Below are 22,093 nucleotides of genomic sequence, written 5' to 3' on the forward strand. Positions count from 1 at the left end.
GCATCCCAGCATCAGGTTTTCATGCCAGAAATACCTCAGTGATCCCTCGACCAACTCCTGCAGCCAGGCAGACCCTTCTCTACATTCATTTCAAACACTAACAAACAACCCACATAAGCAATACACTTGCCTCGGTCTCCGAGAACAGCAGCTTTCATTTCAACCTCTGCATTTCTGAAATCACCGAGGTCCTTTCTATATAACTCTATTTTCGTCTACATAAGCAATACTTCCCAGGCAGATTTCTGTTAAAGCAGAACAACGAAGTACAGAATACTTCCACAGATTAACCAGAAGCTGGATGGAGATACGAGTACGTACAGAAAGTGCATGCTGGTCCCAAAAGATCACTTGCTCCCTCACAGCAAATGCAGCAAAAAGCAGCGAACGCACTGTCCTCCCCACAGAACAAGCCTCTACCAGGAAAATTAAGCTGTAACCTCAACCTCTCCACACATGCTCAGCACACCAACCATGCTCGTCCTGGACCATGCCGCATGGCATGCACCCAGGGGAGTGTGTGTAGGTATGGCCTCAGGTACAGCGGGTGATAAAGATGATATTACCATACGTATATGCACGATAACAACATACCCATATCAGCACACAGAGCTATCTGAGGTAGTTGGGAACTGGGTGCGTTTTTTTAGCTAGAAGCAATCAGCAAGTATACATTGTTGAATTTCAGTCTGATGGGCACTAATTATATATCAGACATGGATAATTTTTTTCTCAGAAACCCTTCTTGATTTGAAAAGAAAATCAAGGTGGCTCTTAAGAGTAGCCATAAACTGCTAATTTCCTCGTTTTACAAAAGAAAAAAAATGCAGCTATCAAAATTTCTTTTCAAGGAGGCTTTATGAAGGACTGGTCCTAGACTAAGCAATATCCCAAGGGGCACAAAATTTTGAGATGGGTCATGGCAATCATCATCCATAATACATCTAAGAGGAATAAGCTGCTAATTACCAATTTTCAGACAGAAAGCTGTATGAGCTCCACTGAATGAGTGTGATTTGTTGATTAGTGGAATATAGCTGGATGTGTATAGATTTGTTCTGTGTGAGTATCCAACATGACACGAACGGCAAACCCCAGAGAAGACATTTCTCAGTCATTTCTGTAGATCATTTAACATCAATGTTCCTATTCTAGCTCGCCTTTTCACCATCAGCATGTCTACACACTGCAGCACATTAATGTTTTCATCCAGGATCAAACTCTCATGCGTTAGACTGAATGCCTCAAAGAGTTGCTAAGATGAATATTAGTATTAAAGGGTCATAGGCTCCTAAGTCCATATGGTTCAGTAATTACTAGCTGCATGCAGGAGAATCACTACGAAGGTCAACAATATTTCTAAAAACTTTTCTTCTCATAAATGACATGACCTGGTGAGAGGGAGCACAGCCAAGAGAAGATCAGGCTGGTTTCATTACCGGTTCAATGTCTTCATTTTTTTGGACCAACAAATTTAGTCTGGTCAAATGTGGATCCAACAGTAAATGGGCTGCCACATCCAAGACCATGAAATCAGAAATAAGCAAGTCAGGTAATACTTTAAAGAGATCTGATTACACCTGGATTAATTAATACGCAAGTCAGAAGTCCAGCAAGGATTCAAATTAATTTTCTCCAAGGCAAATATTAATTCAACTGTTGACCTGTGGGACCAAATTCCCTTCTGGCTTATATGAATAAAACACCAAAATCACTGGAGCTATCTCCATGTTCATCACTACGAAATATGTCTTTTGTATCTTAAAGATATATACCAGTGCAGCAGAAAATGGCTTGAAAGAAACTCATTCTAGGTTGATGATATTAAATTAAATAGGTTTTTTCCAGCCAGGATTTATTTTGCTTTGTTTGAGACATAAATCTTCTGGTCCAAAGAAAATGTGAGTACAGTTGTAGATGTACTAAATAATGGCCACATTAAAGCAATTCAGGGACAAAACTAGAATTAGATATGTCCAAAATATAGGAGGCCTCTGTGGGTGTCTGAGCTCATTATAAAGTCCTTTTGCGTTCTTTCTCCTCTAATCCATTACAAACAGGAGACAGTTTGCTCTCTTAATGAAGCTGAAAACAATAAATACACAATAAATAAAACTCACACCAGTGTGGCCTCTTCCATATTGAGTTTTGGTACTCAAAATACAGCAAAGGCATACCAGATATTTGTGAATAAAATCAGTGGCTTTCTTCGAAAAGGCTTGTAATGTGAGTAAGAAGGAGAAGAAATCAGTTGGCTAACTGTAGTGTGGGCTTTAAGGTCTAACATGACACTTTGGTTGAGAATTTCCAGCTCAGGCAGTCAGATGCTAAGGACTAAAGTGGCAAAAAGCACAACTAACTGGGCACATGCGCAGGCTGAACTTCACACTTGGGCAATACAACTCTGCAAAGAGCCTAACAAAAAGGAAAGATCGAAGCAAGGAGGGAGATGGTGGGAACTTCCATGATTAGCACCTCCAGGAACCGAAAGATCAAGTCCTGATGACTTGGTTAAGAGTCAGTGCCTGAGAAGTCACAAATTTGGGGCCTTCCAGGCTCTGTGAAAGACTGGAATGAATTTTAATTTCTATGTGATTAAAGAGAAAAGGCTAGGACCGCCTCAAGTCAGGCTGAGGCAGAGGTGATGAACAGGACAGAGGAGACTTGCAAGTGAATTGACCTTGACACTGCAGCCAACTATCTTTTTTGAGAAGAAAAACAGAAGACTAACTCAGAGGCTCTGACCTCTATCTGGAGAGCAAAAGGCCAACCTAGATCTGCACAAAGGATATGAACAAAAGCACATGTAGCACATGTGAACTTGAGTTGTGGTTACTCTAATTTTCCTGGTGGCATAATGCAATATCAAGAATTTCTTTGCAGTTAATTAGAAAGATATTTTCATTGAGTTTTAGAGCCACACCACACAAATAATATTTGGTATGGAAGAGCCTTTGATGCAGTACGATTTTCTAAAAGAGTTGACCCTCCTCAGACACCAAAAATAATTCATAACTGTAGGAAAAACTGAGCTTACAAGAACATGAAGAGTACATGCATATTCACACTGGAGGGGCTGGACAAGCATCAGTCTATAATAATCACTGAAACCTCTTGAGAAGACTGATAGGGAACCAGGGAGGTACAAGAAAGTGATCCAATGACAAACCCAGTGCCTGCCACGAAAATGGGGGTGGAGTGGGAGGAGCAGCTGGAAAGCTATAGCCCAGACACCTTAATTTCAGTTCCCAGAAACATTCTGCAACAAACAATCCAATAATTTGTGGGCGCTTGGAAGATAACACTGAAATGAGTCACTGTCACTAGGGATTTGTCAACAGCATATCATGTCAAAATAATCTAATTTCCTTCTTTGAGAGTGTAAGAGAGACAGGTGGTTGGGGAGAAATTGCTGATATCCTGCATCTTGGCCTGAGCCAAGTGTCTGATGCTCTTGCTGTCACATTGCCATAAGCCAGCCATAGAAGTGTGACCTGCTGTGGTGGGAAAATGAGCACAGGGTGGTGTAAAACTCATCAGCCAGCCATGCTCACAGAGTCCTTGCTAGAGGTTTCTGGCCAGATCCAAAGGGTGTATTGCAGGAGCCTTGGGGTCTGGCTCTATCCAAGCCGGGTACTTGGACAAGGAAAAAGAGCTGGACAAAGACAGCATGGAGAACCATCAGGTGGGAAAGGGGTCTGCAGAATAATGCCTTGGCCTCACAATGGATAACAGCTGAAGAGGAATCAGCAGTGTCACACTGCTGTGCATCAGTCTGCAATGGAGGAACAGGTCTACACTGCAACGCACCTCTCCTCTGCCCAGCAGCCACAGGCAGATCGGGACGTAGCTGTGCCCAGGTTGTCGTGGTTTAACCCCAGTCAGCAACTAAGCACCACGCAGCCGCTCGCTCACTCCCCCCACCCAGTGGAATGGGGGAGCGAATCGGGGAAAAAAAGTAAAACTTGTGGGTTGAGATAAGAACAGTTTAACAGAAGAGAAAAGAAGAAACTAATAATGATAATACTAATAAAATGCCAATAGTAATAACAAAAAGATTGGAATATGCAAGTGGTGCACAACGCAATTGCTCACCACCTGCCAACTGATGCCCAGTTAGTCCCCGAGCGGCAATTGCCCCATCCCCATTCCCCCCAGTTTATATACTGGGCATGACATCACACAGTATGGAATACCCCTTTGGCCAGTTTGGGTCAGCTGTCCTGGCTGTGTCCCCTCCCAACTCCTTGTGCTCCTCCAGCCTTCTTGCTGGCTGGGCATCAGAAGCTGAAAAATCCTTGACTTTAGACTAAACACTACTTAGCAACAACTGAAAACATCAGCGTTATCAACATTCTTCTCATAACTAACTAAAAAACGTAGCACTATACCAGCCTCTAGGAAGACAATTAACTCTATCCCAGCTGAGACCAGGACACCAGGCTTGGAGACACACTTCAAGAAGATGGGGGCTAACCTCAGAGAGTATGGATGAAAATAGCAATAGTGATCACACCTAGACAACTCAGCGTGTAAGGGAAATCTGCAGGAAATGGGTCCACGTCATTTAGAGAAACCTGAAGGTTGACAAGACAACAGTCTAACTAGGTAAGGAGCAACCCAAAGAGGACAAACTGCTCTCCATCCCCACCGTGGTTTGGATGAAGAGTAAGGGGCTTAAACTGTACAGAGGTCTGAATGACAAAGAGCTGTAGGGCAGGGACGGACAGAGAGCGTGGGGAGGCTGAAGAACATTAATAGTTTTGACCGATGCATTTCAGAAGCCAGGTGGGGCTGTTTCAGGGCAGCTTCCACCGGCGCACCACAGCCACGACACTGGCAATTTCAGAAAGCCCTACATATGCATACATTGAGAAGAATATACTTTTTGTTAATATAGCTTTACAATTTCAACTCCCTCCAACAGAGCGAGATGTTTGGTTTTCCAGGCTCAGAGTTACAAAGCTTAGTTTGAAAAGGATAATAAAAACCCAACAGCCTCTCTTTTCATACCACCAAAGATTTAAATGAAGTAGATATGTAGACATACCTATGTTTTGCCTCCATAGCTCTCAAAGTACAATCGCATGTGTTGAGGGTACCAAAGACAATACAGGGAAAACACATCTAATGAGATAATTCAAGAAGGAATAGGCTTCTTCACCGATGAAAGTGCTTGGCATGGTTTTATGTTGTAAGCCTAAACACATAGTAATTCCCCTTACAAAATAAGTTATAGAAGAAACTGCCTCTGTTGGCCTTTCCAGTGCAAACTGCGACCTCCAAGAGAAAAAATAGCCACCCCTCCTTGCAGAGGTCAGTCCCCTGTCATTTCATGCTAACGAAGAGTGGGCATTGCTTGTGCCCCTGCCCCTCTGTGTGCAAGGCAGTTCTGCCACAAACAAGAAAATGAGGATAGATACAGTCTATTACTTGTTACAAACAGAGTAAAAAAGAGAAAGCGTACCAATAATAAATCTGAATGATAAAATAAATCTGGATAAGCGGCTACACCTTGAGGGAAACAGTTGATTAAAACAGGGATAAAAATGGTTTTATTGATAAGAATATGTATTAATGGGCATAGTAACTACAAAGGAGCCTGGAAAAGTGAGAAATATGTATCAATTGTGAATCATTTGAATATATTTTCAAGGGCCTGGACTACCTAGAAATAACAACTCCTCGGAAAAAAAAAAAAGAAATAGGATATGCCTCCTCTTTGTTTACTCTCCAAATTTTTTATTTACTGACCCAATAGTAAACGAAAGGTGTGAAATTTCCCTTTTATTACATGGAAAGCTTCTGAATATAAGAAGGAGAGCATGATAAATCCTGTTACTAGGAATTTTCTATCATAAACTTTCCTCAAGAAAGCAACTCGTGCAGCTTACTAACGCTGCCGCCAGCCTGCAAAGACCGTCCGTGGCAGATGACTGTGGTCTGCACAGCAAGAAACTGGGGTCAGAGCAGCGCACGGAATTGCTGCTGGGTAACAACAGGCATGATTTAAATCTCTTTGCACCAGGCAGAGAGATGCTCTCCAGAAGGGTGGTGGAGCTGAGCAGCAAGGCAAAGTGCAAGGAGCACAAGGTTAAATCCAGACCCTACCAAGCCATTGACACAGAAGATGCACAACCTTACGTGTCCAGTGCTCTTTGAAACCCTTCATCCGCTGATGCCGCCGGCAAGAGTCCCATCGTCTTCAGTAATTTAACTCATAATGTGGTGTCTTTGCTGGGAGGAGAAGAGCACAAGAGGATCTTGTGCAACATGGACAACACAGATTTTTCCAAAGCCTGATGGGAGCGACCCAAGGAAGGAGGGTCTCCAAAAAAGCATCACTGCCCCAGAGCCACAAAGATCCTCCCAGCTTTCACAACATCTCAGTGACTGCTGTAATGAGTTCAGCGTCCTCTGGACTAGCTCCATTAGAAAAACCTGATTACGTACCAGCACAACTGAGGTCTAATTTCATTCTTGCTGCTGGGTGAAAGGAATGTGCTTGCTGACGCCATTTTTTCCTCAGGTAAAATGATTTGCAAAACTTCATATTAATACAGTGGACAACATGTCCGTGTAATACAAACAAAAATAAAATCTGCCATGAGGAAGCACAGAGAAAGTGGCAACCTTTCTTTAAATATGTATATAGCCTTAAAAGACTCTATTTTATAAGACACTTATAAGTCACAAAGTCAAACATTCAAAAGTTAGACAGGAAGACAGTGATTTATAAAGCAAAATAAATAATCATGTAAACAAATATATGATGTTACACAGAAGCAGTCATGGACAAAATCAGTTGCGTGCCTATGTCAATCCAAATAACCTTAAACTTCTAATGCTTCACTTTGCAATCACAGATTTAGTTGAAATGCGTATTTCTTTCATTATGGGAGTAAGCCTCCTAATATGGGACAAAAAAAAGGAAATATGTTTACCTAGCATCTTATTCAGTTAAAATGGCCAATGGCAGAAAAAAATAGCTGAATGGCCAACCTAATTATTCCAATTCACCTTTCCACAAGTTGGTTGGTTGTTGACTGTTACAAATTTGCTTTGGTGAAAGCCCATGTTTGTGCCTGAACTTTGTGTAAGACTTTTTACAGCCAAAATAAGGACACTGCTGAAGAGCATCTTAAATTACTAAGAAAGTAGTAAAGGAGGCAAGAGGAGGTAAATAACTTAAAATGCCAAAGACAGGATAAAGGTGTTTGCTGATATTTGTAGTATTTTTTTTTTTCTCCAAACTTATATTTTTTATTTTTTCCTGGAGCATTCTTTCTCATTCTGCTGTGATTATTTCTAGGGATTTCACTGAATGCCACAAGCCCTAGCATCGAGTCTTATGTATTTCCCTCTAACTTTTTGGTTGTAAGTCTCTGTGTACATCTGGCCTTTGATTCCTATCTCTTAAATAGTTATTAATTGTGAAGCTTGCGTCTCTTATCATATCCCAACATAGTTTCTTTAAAACAGGACATGGCCTCATGCACAATACAAAGCCAGAAGAAAACCTTTGCTCTTGAAAATACCACATGTAGGAAATAAAGCTCCACGGACAGCCCACTGTCCTTCCCATTAGCTCTCAAAAGCCCATGGAAGCCTTTCCAAGAAACAACCTTTTTTTTTTTGGTTCCTTCCAGGAGGTGCCGCATATCTGGCAGCTATGCAAGCTGACATGCTAACGAACGTGGGTGCTACCAGCTTTTCCTCCCCTTGTGTTATCTCTGACAGGGTCCCTGTGTAAGAACAGCACCGTTAGGAGGAATTAATCACTCGTTTGCAAGTCAAGGGACTAACGCTGGCCTTGCCGAGGTGGGAGCAGAGCGCTGTCCGATTAGGCAGGACCTAACCATGCCGTATCTCCCCAGTACCTCCCCTCCCCGCTACGCAATTAGGAAGAAAGCTCCAGTGTCAGGGTGTCCTCCTAGAAATCATGAAACCAGTATCCCACAAACGAGGGCAGCGAGAGCTGTCACAGCTCTGCAGGGCTTTAGCATGGCCATGAAGCGGGAGGGAGCATCACTCTCACCCTGGAAACTCCTCACCCCAAAAGAGACCCAAGCGTGACTCAGAGAGCAGAGGGATGTCCCTGGGTGTCCCAGACCTTCAGGGATACCAAATCTGCGTAAAGGCCAGGGATTTTATCTAACCGTGCGTGCGCTCTCCTCCATAGCTTCTCCATAGAGGGGACAGACGCACGTACAAGACCTTCCCGACCTTCAGAGGGTTACGTTTATACCGGCGGCCTCCTGCCCAGCTTGGTGGCATTTCAGATCAGAGGATCCACGTGCTCTTGGGGGGACAGTCTTCTCCTTGCACGGACGTGGAACAACCCCAAACTCCACCACGTTTCAACCTACCGTTTATGTGCATTGAAGGTTTTTAATGGAACACAGATGCTGTTTGCTTCATGCTGATCCTCCCTCTCTTGAGTTTCAAGGGGACAGCTCAGCTTCACGGAGCTAACTTGAAACAGCTGGAAGTACCGATATGCCAGCGTCAGCAAAAAGCTACCATGGTTAAGAGAGAGCAAGTTTCTGTGAACAAACCTGACAGAAATACTGATGGTTTAAAAAGTGCCGTTCTCCCAAGATTATCAGTTTGACTACTCAGATCCTGGTTGCCATCTCCAGGAGAAGCAGAGCATTCAAAGACAACCTATTCAGATTCTTCATATTTTAAATATAGATATGCAACATTTACATCTACTCCCACTCCTCCTCTCATTCTCACTTCTTAAAAAAAACCAAAAACCTTTTTGTCTAGAAGACTGTCTTTGGTCTTGCCCTCAGACACTGCTGTGAACTGCTCTGTGGTGTAAGACTATCTTCTACACAACCAATTGTCAAAAAGAAACCTCTATGAATAATTCAATTTTTTCCAATAACATCTGTGTTTATGCTGCAGGTTCTGGGGTACTCGCTGCTATGCTGTCTTTTGGAATTTCTAACAAGAAAAAGATACCTCTCAGGAGGTTCTCTCAACAACTATAGTTTTAATATTAAATAAGAAAAAATTCAAATGGTCTCATTCTCATTTACAATTTTCCATGTTGCCAATGTTTGCATATTCATTGCTTCTCCAGGTCACTAGACACACATTGCCTTTGACCTTGCTAATGTCAAAAAGCTCCTAGTATTTTGCTTTACTGATCAAGCCATCAGTTATTTCCATATATTTTTTCTCCCTTGCTCCGTTCAGATAAATTACATAGAAAGCCATAACTGTTTATGCACTATGCTGAAATCATTCTCTATCAGCTTTCACGGAGGATTTTATAGAAGATATTTTGACCATTGTTTTACATAAAAGCAGTAAGAGAGTTTTCTGGAAAATTTCTAGTCTAAGAACTAAGGAGCTGGGAACTCTACCCATAGGTTAAACGCAAGAACAGCGGTAAAAATATCTCAACTGCCTAAATATATATTTCCATAGGGCAGACCAAATCTTTAGGCTCAGGTAGGCAGCATGGATCTATGCCATATGAGAGCAACCCTGGGAAAAACCTGCAACCCAGGGATGCGGAGTTCTTCCAACACAACGCACCAGGATGGAGAAAGCAACTTCAGAAAGCACACCAAAACTATAAAGGCAAATGGGAGCAACGTATATTTTGAAGTTTTGAAGTTAAGGTAATTTATTAATTCCCATTCTCCAAAAAGACATGAAAAATGGAGCAGAAATATAAAAGTAGCAAGGCCGAGTTGTAGCCCTCTTTTAGCTTGCCCTCTCTCCCACCACAACCACCCTAAATCAAAACCGAATCCTAGCTACAGAGAAGGAAGTCATTCAGAAAGTAATAAGCCCAACAGTCTGGGAATGTACTGGGTTATATAACACTTGTCCTGAATACTAATCAGCTTCTTCCACTCAAATCTTCAATCATAACATAAGAAAAAAAAAGAAGCATAACTGTGATGTAAATAATATGAATGTAAAATATAAATACTGATTTCCTTTATCATTTCAACCTGCTTAAAAATAGCTTTCAATGATTATTTAAAAATAAAGACATTTTCCCCATTCAATTACTCTTCTCATCTACAGAGATTCCCTGACTACCCCCTTTTTAATACATTTTCACAGTTAAAATTTTATAAGGAGATTTGAAAATCTAGAATGTTTCGCTCTCTGGGAGTTTTACTTGCGCTCCTGGTCCCCACTCACGAAACAATACCATTAACACGCTTGGCTCTGCCCAGCAATACGAATGAAGAACTTGGAGTGCAAAAATCTTCCTAAGTAATGAGCTGTTGTCATGGTCCTGGGAACCACAGGGCACGTTTCTCTGAAGCTGAAACTCACTGTGAACATCTCCAAACCAGAGCAGTGATCCCGGTCCCCGTCCCCCTTCCTGCCCACCCCCACTCCCTGCAGGGCTTTGCCCACCCAGCTTCAAAAACTCCATCCATGGGCTCAGAATCTGTAAGCCTCCTGGCAAATTACTGCAGGGATTAGCCACCCTACCTGTTAAAAAGTTTCTCATAATTACTTTCCTAAATCTCCAGGAGTTTTAAGCTCATTAATTCTACTTCTATTTTGGATGGAGAACACTTCGTTCCTTTCTTTTGCAACAACCTTTTATTTCATTATTAATACAATATATAATATTTACATATAAATATTTCAGCAGGCACATATTTAGACAGTCACAGAATAGATATGGCAATTTTTCTGAGCTGCCAAATTGCCTGTCTAAAGGATAAAAGGTTATTTTTTCCCATCCTCAGCTGCAAATAACATCTACAATCAAATCAAAGTGGACCCAGTTCTGAACTCTCCTGCCGATGTAAAACCTGAACAACTAATTTATGCCCCACTGATACACTCCAGATTTGCAATGATGCACCTGAGATCATAATTCAGCCTCATATTTCTTACTAATTAGCTCTGTTCCATTTCAGATATAATCCCTGAAGAACGTTCCCCTTCAGTGTGATTTCATTAGTTGTTTAGAATTTATTACTGACTAGGAATGACATACATAAACTGGAACTCAAACTGAAAGGAAAATTCAGAGCATCACAATGTGGCCAACTGCTCTGACAACCAGGTTACCATGAAATATCTTTGATATTTTAAGAGGCTTTACAAGTACTTGGAGACCAATGCATTTGGAAAACAGTTTACATTATAAACAATATTTTATGTAGCACCAAAGTAAAACTGGAGCATATAAAACGCAAGCCCAACAGGCAGCAGTGTCCACTGTGAAAAATGATTCTATCCTTCCTGCTATCATCACTTGATAAGGTACACGATGTAAACATTTGATTATATTGTACCTGATGGCATTTTTATTTCCCGAGCATTCTCTTCCAGCAATAAAAGTGGTGCATTTAAATTATTACTGGATTGCATCCTGTCTGCCAACAGCAGGCTTTTTTTTTTTTTAAACTTTTACTTATTCAAATTTGCACACAAGAAAATGGTCGGCGCTGCGAGCAGGTGCAGAGCTCCGAGTGTTGTCACCACACTTAATTCCCACTTTCCACTCGCCTGTCTTAGTGCCCTTCTGAAACTGAACTGGGACAAGCCGCCTTTAGGAGCGCACGTCTGGAACAGCCCTCCCTTTTCCGATGCCACCCCCTTGACTCAGAGCAAGGAGCCCACGTCCTGGAGACCTTCCTGGGCTCAAGGCAGGAAGGTTCACGGCTGGTGGGGCTTCTGATGGGTCCCCCAAGGGCAGGCACAAGCTGGGGCTCCATCTGGACCAGCATCTTTCATGTTCGAGCATCAGCTTTGGGGGGAATGAGCAGCGTGTCTTGCAGCACCGAAACAACACCGACAGTGCCGCTGCACAGGTCTCTAAACAGCTGTACACGTGCCTCCTCTGCCCCACTCCGCATCCCTTTCCCACTCGCAGGCACACGGCAAGCCCCACTTGGGAGACGAACTAGTTAAACGCCGGCACCGCCGCTTTGCGAGGCTGATTTTGCGCGGTGAGCGCGGAGGCTCCCAGTAAACTGCTCGTGTCATTTAAACCTGCTGAAGGGATCCTCCCGGACCCAGCAAATGGCCTTCCCCATGCAAAAGCTCTCCAAAATGCAGAAGGAAGACACAGAAGGATCAATGCCGTTCTCTGAAGGGCTCACACATCGACCATACTATAGCTGACAGCACGTTCAAAAGAGCCCAGTTGTGGGTAAGAAACAGGCAGAAAGTCCCTGCAAAGGCGGGCGCAAAGGAGCCGGCTGCACAGCAAACCGGGCTCTTTGGTGCTGCCTGCTCCTCTCCAGGGCAGAGACACCAAGACGACATCCACGGGTCCTGCAAAAACCTCTGCTCTCCAAAGGCCGTCTCTGCTTGCACGGCTCCTGGGAAACACGTGCCGGCAGGACTTCACAGCCCAGGCTCTGCTGACGACTTACCTACGATGAGAGACCTCCCCCAGCTCTGTCCCTAGCATCACAACTAGCTTCATCCTTCTTTTATTCTGTGGGGAAAGGCAAGGAAGAGCGAGAAATGAACTCAAGCACTTCACAGAGTAGCGTTTTACTCCTGTTCTTCCCCCAGAGGTCTTCTCCACTCTCCCACAGGAGGTGGACACTACAGTAACAGCAGCGACCAAATCCCACCGAAGGTGTTTAGCTTTTCTTGCTGCTGGTGCCATACTTCCATGATCCTAATTAATCTCTCAGAGAAAAGCTAGCAGCGCTCACAAAATCTGCCAAACAATAAAGATCAAAGTCAGTAAAGCCCGTAGCTTGTGATGAGTGCCAACGCACCTAAGAGAAAACACCACAGGATAACAATAGCAATAAGCAAAGGATACGAGATTTATTGATCAAATCAGATATTGCGTGTCTTTCATTACTACAGCATCCTCAGAATCTCATCTCCAAAACCTCTAGGGTAGGAACTGTTATCTCTATTCTGCAGATAGGGAACTGGGACAAAGAAAAACCATCCCAGACACTTTCCTTAGGACAGGCTCTGCTGCTTTCTGAGGATGTTTCGCTCTCCATAGCCACTCAGGGAGCACAGGTACCTAACATTCAGATGGTTGAAATTTTCGGTTTAATTCCTTTCTAAAGTCTACTCAATTACACCTGAAAACAAGTCTCTACTTTGCTGTATTTTACTGTTGAGCAATCACTTCAGGACATGACAAGGATCGCATGACGCAAAGTGCACCGAAAAGCACACCGACCACGTCTTGTCCAGCAGACCTGGGCTAGGAGGGGTGAGTCTTCCTTTACTTTTGGTTTCCCATCCGTCATGCATTTTCATCTTCCTATTAGAATTTTCAGAATTTGATGGTAAGCGTGAAAAATCAAAAAATCTTAAACCACAACTTGAGGCCAAACTGTGACAAAGCACAGAAACCAGCCATTTTCCCAGAGAACTCACAGTCCGGGATCCTGGCATTACTGAGCATGGGGTTAAGGGGATGGCAGAGGAAAAGAGGCACGAGGAAAAGAAAAACTCTGTTAAAACTGGTCAGGTGAACTGAGAATAGGTCAGATTAAAAAAATGCCTTTATCGTTGAATTTATCTTTAATTTTTCTTTAGTTTGAACCAACAGATGTGACCTAGAGCAGTAGTTCCACTGAAAGATTTGCCCTGTGGAACAAAATAGACCAATATGCCACTTTGGTGAGACAGAAAGTCCTACTCTCACGAGTAGAAACTCTTCTGACACCCCAGAGAATGTAAATGTACCCAGCTACCAACATCCACAAACATATCTGCTTACACACCCATGTACCATATACAAAGTCAAATCAATGAGTTATTATATAAAAGTGTTTCATTAAATATCTTTCCCTGTTTATAACCGATAGAAGCATCTAAAATAAATATTACAAAATTACTGAAAAGAACTGATTTTTATGACAATTGAATACATGCTGTGCTAGTTATGGAAATGATGCTGAAGTTGATATGAACACACGTACTTTCCTCCCGCAAGAAAAATAATCAAAGCATTATATATCTGCTTTGTCCATTCATCTCCAAATTGTCACTTGCTAGGGTCTGAATAAAGTGAGTAGAAATCTAAACAAAAGCAGATTAAAGAAAAAATCTCCTGTAAATACCTGTTATACTCCTGCTTATAATAACCATTTTCAAGTTGTGTCTCTCACCTCTTTCAGAATATGTGAACCACTGCATCTAACACAGCACTAAAAATACATAAAACCAGAGCTTTTTTCCCACCAGTAAAATATTGTCAAATAATAGCAATCCCAGCAATGCATCCACCAGCCTTTGGAAGTCAGTGGGAGTCATCCCACTGGGTCCACCAGGGACTGGCCCAGGTCCTGAAGAAGTGCAGCTGGTGGGAAATCCTCATCCATATCCTGGGAAACATTCCCTAAGACCCAGACTCAACCATCCCTTCCTCTAACAAAGAACAGCATCTGCTTAAAAGCTTTGAAATGGAGACCAGAATAAATGATGCCGAGCCCACTGGATAAATAGAAGAGTTTCTAAGATTGTGACAGACTTGAAATAAAGTCTTCCAGGGCAAAATGTGGGACACATCACAGCTGTTATACTGAGCCATGTCAAGAGTGCTTCTGAATACTTGTTCTTCCAGCATCCCCCAGTGAAGTGAGCTTCTGAGGATTTAAAAAAAAAAAAGCAAGCAAAGCTGAAAATTACTTTTATTACCAGAAAACACATGAAACAGAGCTCCTTCTGGGCTCATAACAAGCCTGAGGAATGAGATGAGAACGTCTTGGCACTGGGGATGGACAGCCAGCTTGCCCTGGCCATTACTTTGTGGGTTTTCTATTTGTAACACAGCTGAGTGGATTTACCTCTAGAGCCTTCCCACTGAAGGTCTTGCTTTATCAGGAACACCCTCCACACGTGTATTTGTACATGAACTGAATTACTTGAAGAAGCTTCCATCATCCACATGTCCATTATCCACACATCATTGCAACCAACCCAAACCAGGATGTTATAATAACCATGCTGGAGTCTGTACGGACACATGGAAAAGATGATGGGCACTGACAAAAAGAGAATATAAACTAAGTGGCTAAGATGGAGGATCCAAGTGGCCAGAAAACAAAATCTTTTTCTAGTTCCCACAGCAAATCACTGACAGAGAAGAGGAAAGAAGCCACTTTCCCTCTTCCTTATTCATGAGGACCATTGCTCCCCTGTTTGTATAGCGGTTCTTGTTCGCAGATTCACAGGGCAGTCTGCAAATCAACTCTTACTGAGTTTATTATTCATGTTTCCTCTCCACCGTTCAAGATCATCAAGGCCTGCAACACCACACAGGCCAATCTTTACTCCAAGCTGTGCAAAAATCTTGCACGTTATCACCTTTCTCACCCATCACTGTTGCTCTCTGAAGAACTAGTCTTAGTCAACCATTTCTATGAGCCGTGTTGCTGCTGTCCTCCTGAGCTGTCCCAACCCAGCGTCCCAAGAGCAACAGGCTGGGGAGTACGCCAGCAAGTTACCACAACCCTGTTTTTCTCTAATTTATAACCATACTGAGCAATCTTGTGCTTTTAACTTTTGCAATGGATAGCAAAGATAAGTCCCAGCAAAGCTGTGGTAGCCAAAATATACCACACCCAGCCTCTGTGCGCACACCTGATAAACTGCAGCAACTGAAAATCCCTGCAATGGTTTTGTGCTGCCGCGCTCTGCATTTTCCCCATCATCAACCCCCCCTCTCTCGCACTGTTCATGCCGCGAGGGCCCTGGACACGGTACCACCAGCTCTATCAGCCCTGACAACGACCGGTGCCCTGGTGACATGTCCATTTACAGGACGGACTTGGGGCCCCATCCACGTATCCTACATTCTGCCTTTCCGTGTCTTTCATCTTCTACCCTTTCATGACATTTACCTTCTGTAAATCACCTTTTCCATGCAGCTAAAATTAAACACCTATAATGATGACGGCTTCTTACAGGAGATATGAAAGAGAAGCCGTGTGTCATCAGGAGTAGTCCTAGTGATGATAACCACAAAAGCTATTATCAGAATAACCACGATCCTAGTAATAATGACACAAGTAAAAATTCTTGTGTCAGCGAGGGCTCCCCAGTGCCACCACAGCTCTGAATTAAGGCAGCTCGTGCAGACTGGTCCAGCCCACTCAGTCCTACAGGAGCCAGTCTTCCCTAAAACGATCCATCTGCTTTAAAAGTGCCATCGGTAGGAGACTAATCCCCCCACGGTCCTTTTATGCTCTCTAGGGACAGACAGACCTCTCTGGAGGATGATCTAAGATCCAAGTCATTTTCTGCAGTCTCTAGAGAGGGAGCCAAAGACCCCTCTGCTTCCAAATTGAGATACATCAGTGCGGGTGGGATGAAGGCAGTCCTAATGCAGATGAACCCACGACCAGAAGCCCAAGCGAGAAGGCTCCAGCTTGCCCGCAGGCTTGACTCTCAGGAGGCTCTTGGTGTCATTAATCCACGTGACTGCTGGCTGGGACAGAAGCATGCTTTGATAAAAAGCTGTGCCGGCACACCAGTAAATAGCTCTGATGAAAGCGCTGTAGATACCACAACATGTAATCAAGTGCATAAATAATTTGTTATACAACAGACCTTGGAAAAAACAAATCAGTTGATTATTAGTAATAACTATGTATATTGCAGCATCTCATCCCTGGAGGCCCCAAAGGAGGTCAGTTGTGCTGAGCACGGAACACTGTTAAAAAGCAAATCTGCCATAATATTTGGGCATCTGAAACCGGAATAAATGAGGGCTGCTCAAGTCACTTTATAAAAAAAGTGAAAATAAGTACCAACGATACAACGAACACATGAAAGTCATTTAGTGAACATCTTTATCAGATACACAGCAACAAAGAATGGCTCAATATTCCCCATAAACCATATCAAACCAGACTTTTCATTTTCCAATAATAAACACTGAGCATTTCTAAAATAATTGATTTCCCCTTATGTTTTCCTTCTCATTCCTGATGCTGCTGGTTCACATTCAGAGTCAGATCTGCATGCAGATCTGCATGCAGATCAGCTAAGATGGAACAGCTCTTTCTCTCATTTTTTTCTTCTTGTTTTACACAGTATCAGCAAATGAGATCAGCATCAGACCTGCATTTATAGAAATATGTCGTCCTATCTCATATGTTTGTTCCCGTGTCAAGAAATTTAAAGCTAGGCATCGGGAAAATAATGATTGCCTCACGCTTTTTTTTTTAATATAAATGGGACTCCTATGTCATTTTTACTTCTATATTTACATTAAAATAATGGATTCGGGGAACTACAGAGCCAAACAACACAGCATCAAAAACGTAACAACCATAAGGCTCTTGCTGCTGTGTATTTAGGGGAGAAATAAATCAACTTCTTTTTCTCAGCAAAACCACATGGAAAGAAAATAAGGGTCTACTTACACTGTACAATGAGCTGTACCAAAGCTTCTCTGGGTTTCACGTTAAACCCATTGTATTGGCTGGTCTGGCACCTGTAGGTTCCCGTCATCTCCCTGGACACGTTCACTATCCTCAGGATCCCATCGTAGCTCTCCGTCTGCATCGCCCCGTCCGGCATCGCGACCTCCTTGTCTGCTCGGGACCAGAGAATGATAGGCTTGGGCTTCCCTGTCACCTGGCACTGCAGCTCAATCGTGTCCCCTTCCCGGGTGACCAGGGGTGACTTTTCTTGAGGAACAGTCAAATTGGGTGGGACTTCAAAAGAGAAAAAGAGACGGTTCAACCATTAGCATTACAGAGACATCAGGTGGCTTTCTTGCTTGTTACAGTCGTCACTGTATATCAAGAAAGAATTTATACACAGACAGCAACGCATATTGACTACATATATTGGAAGACTATGCAATGCTGCTATATTTATGAGACAAGGTCCTCAGCTGCTTGAAGTGGTTAAAACAAGATTTAACAGCCCCAGCTATGACACTTGCCTCCCTGTGTGTCTCTGACATGCCAATATGCCGTACCAGCGTACATCAGCGCATTTGGACCACCGGTCACAGCTAGCACTTTATCACTGCAAGTTATGGCTTTCCTTTTTATGAGTATTTGGCACTAAGAACCTTTCTTTATAACAGACTGGCTGCTGATTTTATCCAGCTCTTAATGGCCATGCAATGAGGAAGAATCATGCCAATTCAGAAATCAGCTCAGAATTCAACACCTGAAACCGAAAGGCTGTTGGCATCTTTCTACCACAGGAGGTTTATCAAAGTGGTATTTTTTTCATAGAGATTTGCATTACCATATCTGGAAGGAATAAGTGAGCAACTGTTTCCAGCAGGAGTTAGACAACCCCTCGGAGCAGGAATACCTGGCACCGCTGCATGGCGAGCAGTGATGCCCAAGGACCCATCCTTCATCCTCTCCGCAGTCTTGCAAGAGCAGGACTTCCTAACTGCCCCCAGCGCCTCTCCAAATTATCAGTCACGGCTCTGAATCGCCAGCCCTCGGCAGGGAGGAGAAGATCTCGCTTGCCACAGGAGGGATGCCGCTGTGCGAGGCGCTCGATCAGGACAGAAATGGCACGGCACCCCGGCAAAGGCCTCGGTGTTTGCGTGACGGGCATCCCAGTGAGCTTCCACCATCAGTCCCATCAGAGGCGGCCCCTCTGCCTCAGTCGTTTTGGTGACAGCATTTAATAATTACAAAGCACCGCAAGCTCTGCCGACATGACGAGAATGGTTTTGCCATGTCCAATTGTCGTTCCCATCTCATCATACCTATATTGGGTTTATAGCCAATTTCTTACTCCTCTCTTAGCGCAACACAAATGAAAGCGCCGTCTCCGAAGCTGCCTCTGATCTCCAGATCACACATGGTGCATTCGGCACCGTGGCCCCTTGCTTAGCGGGAGGGCGCGGGCTGCCGTGTGGTGGGTGAAGATACGGAAAAGCCTGATTTAATCACTGCCCACCCTCTCTTTCCTTTCATGCCTTCTGAAAACTGGGCTGCCTTTATGGGTCTTCTGTTCTGAATCACATAGAGAGATGCTTTCTGTTTTAAACCAGTCCCTCCTAGGAGCATTACCTCTCCACGCTGTCCTGGCCTCAACTGCTTTGCTTCAATGCCAGGACTGACAAAATACAGCCTGCACCATAACTCCTGTCTGCAGGAAAAAATAATCAAAGGCTATTTTCAGGCCCCCAGAGACAGAAACAACAGACTTGTACCAGTGAGAAATAGTTCCAGTTTTCCCCTGGGATCTACCCTGTGTCTACAGACCTCATAAGCCTGCTAGGAATCAGAGCTTAAGTCAGGGACTTTCAGAGGTACCAAACCGCTGTTTTCAGCTGTTTTGAAGGCTTTAATAGCTCCTTCTGAATCTGGTGGGACATGCAAAAGTGGAAATAACTTTCTCCACAGAAGAGTAAAGGAAAAATTATTTTATACTTCAAAAAAAGAAGGAAAAGAGAAAAGAAGAAAAAAGTAAAAGAGAAAGACTACTTAATAAAACATTCCCAACATTAATAAAACATTCTTATTTTTCAGTTATGCCCGTGTGTGCCATAGCAGGTTCTGACCGCAGGCCAGTGTCCCAGAGACCTGGATCACTTGGAGGGAGCCCAGAGGAGAACCACCACATGAAGATGCCCAAAAGCCCCTGAAGAGGAAGGGCTGCAGGACATGACGGTCCACCCCAGCGAGGGGAGGGTGGTTCAAAGCCACGGAAGCAGTCTTGTCAGAGCTCCACCAGAGGGAAAAGGGTGCTGAAGGTGGCGAGGGATGAGACAGAAGGAGCACGGGTGCTGCTCTGGGCTTCTCCAAGCTCTTCTGACTGCGTTTCTCCATCAATGTGTGCCCTTACCTCTCCCTCATTTCTACAGCCCACACTCTTGCTGTGCAGTACACGGTACTTGTGCTGGACCTGCACCAGCCAGGTGCTTGTGGTGGGACTTCTCCACCTTCTCTCTGAAAGCCAGCACATCAGATAGATACCAAATGACCACTTTCTAAAGCAATGCTTTATGAAAACACAGACTAAACTGGGAAAAGGGTATTGTTCCAGGAAGGAAAATACAGTTTAAAGAGAAAGGTTTGAAAGCACGCTGTGTGCTGCCTGCCTGCCTGCAGGAAGGAGCCTCCTTCTGAACATTTTTTTCCAGTTCACCTGGCTTGTGGTTTCTCAGCTTCGATCAAATAATACACAGCTCTGTCTGGACCAGTAAAAAAAAAAAATTACTTTTTCCCTTCCCCCCTGGGCAGTGGATCTGTTCCCTGCTGTGAACATGCTTAGATCAAAGCATGTCCCAGTTGGTACGGATGCTGCAGGCTCCCTCGTAGCTCTCCTCTCCCTCCTTGCCCCTGCGGCATCTCCAGCTGCCTTGGGGAAGCACAACCTTCTCCCGTCTCAGGGATTCACTGACCGTGAGAACCGTGAGGCCAAGACTGTGGGGTCACAACCCTCAAACAAAGTATCTGCTATGTACCAGCCTACAGCACTATCTACAGTTCTGCTTGCAAGCCCATGGTCCAGATGGGTCCAGGACGTGAGTTTTCCCTTTGGTAGTTGTCCGTGTAGACCTATTTCTGGACATATTGTCCTGGCAGCCTGTTCCAGACTCCATTCTTTTCAGACTGCCATCAGAGCAACAGGTCTGGACTATAAAATCACACCATCTTAGCGTCAGAAATCACCCACTTTCTGGCTGGAGCAAGGGCTGTAACTTCTCATCTCAAGCACTGAGCCAGGAGCAATACTTGCCTTTGGCACAGCAAGTGGTCCTGTGCAAATGTTGCCCGTGAAGGCAACGCATGACAGAAGAGAGACAAAAAATGAGAGAGAAGGCAGCAAAGCCAGCTTCATGGGTGGAGGCTGACCCAACGCTGCACTTGGAACAGGGCTGGGATACAAATAAATTGAGGAGCTGCTCCCCAGATATCCACAATGTTCCTCTGGTTTAAGAAACTCCTTCACTAAGCTCATCACGGGAGGAGTAAACAGACAAATTTAGTGCGTCCCAGATGTGGACCTAGAGAGGAACAGGGGCAGAGATGTAGAGTGCAGCTGGGGATTTATGAAGACTTGCTTCCCATGTAGCTGCACTGTGGGGATGCAGGAAGGCACCAGCCCTGAGCTCCAGCTGTGGGAGCCTGCCAGCTGCAAGAAACAGCACCTCAGACCAAGAGGCAGGGGTAATTCAGAAATCTGTACACAGAGCAAGCTATGAATCATATAAGGAAGAACCAGGAAAGAATACACCCTGCTTCTCATGGTCACACGTAGCTTCTGGAGGCATTTGAGAGGAAGGAGAGTGAATGGCACAGAACACACATTTTTGAGGGGAAAAAAAAAAAAAGATGCATCCCAAAAAGGTCCTGTGCAACTGTGAGCAAGTAATTTACCCTCTCTTTAACTCGGTTTTCTTTCTGAAAAATAGAGATAACTGTACTGCAAAAACTGCACACTGCCAAGATAAGGACCTTAGACTATGAGGTCTGCAGGCAGGCTGATAAGATAGGCTGTATCAGTACCCCAGATGGAAAGATACCTTAAAATACCCTGACTCATCTTCTCCTGTGCCATTTTGCAGCACAACCAGTATCTGTCACATTGTAAGCCAGTTAATATATTATTATGGTTTACTGTATTTATTAATGTTCTTGTTACTGGAAACAGAGAAGGAGAGGTGAGGGACAAGGCCATCTATTAAAACACATCATTTCATGGGCAATACCATAAATAAGAAGCCTGGCTGCAGCTTTCATGTATCACATTTGACTGACAGTGCCCAAGACAGCGAGCTCCCATGAAGTATTTCTCTGCCCCCACCACAGCGGTTATGGCTAAGGGTCCCCCTTGACTCAGATGCTGATTCTCTACTGTCTAATTAGGAAGGAGGACAACACTGAACCTTTGCCTAGAGAGGAGTTTTGCTAGGGTTTCCCTTTTTATACTCACCTATTTATTTTTACAAACTTGCAGGTACTTAATTATCTCTGAGCTGTCTACTCCGCTGTCAAATTTGGCTTAAATTAGCTACAGGGTCAAAAAATATCAGGGGGTGTGGGGGATTGCGAGACACCAACTGACAGGCGCTGGCAGCCTGATCATGTGTGACTTGTTTTCATAAGCAATAACGCTAAAAAAAAAAGCCACAAAAGATACTCAAATCAATGCAATGCCCACAGAGCAA

General features: G+C 43.8%; 1 protein-coding gene across 1 annotated transcript in view; it reads right to left on the reverse strand.

The window, feature by feature from the left end:
• Nucleotides 1-22,093, reverse strand: part of MDGA2 (MAM domain containing glycosylphosphatidylinositol anchor 2) — a 244,219-nt gene that overhangs the window by 105,707 nt on the left and 116,419 nt on the right. The window contains exon 7 of the mRNA XM_010579851.1: nucleotides 17,361-17,654. Within this exon, the coding sequence (XP_010578153.1) occupies nucleotides 17,361-17,654 (294 nt within the window). The remainder of the gene's footprint in view (nucleotides 1-17,360; nucleotides 17,655-22,093) is intronic.

This window comes from Haliaeetus leucocephalus, unplaced genomic scaffold, assembly GCF_000737465.1.
Source record: "Haliaeetus leucocephalus isolate CR32 unplaced genomic scaffold, Haliaeetus_leucocephalus-4.0 Scaffold678, whole genome shotgun sequence".
NCBI lineage: Eukaryota > Metazoa > Chordata > Aves > Accipitriformes > Accipitridae > Haliaeetus > Haliaeetus leucocephalus.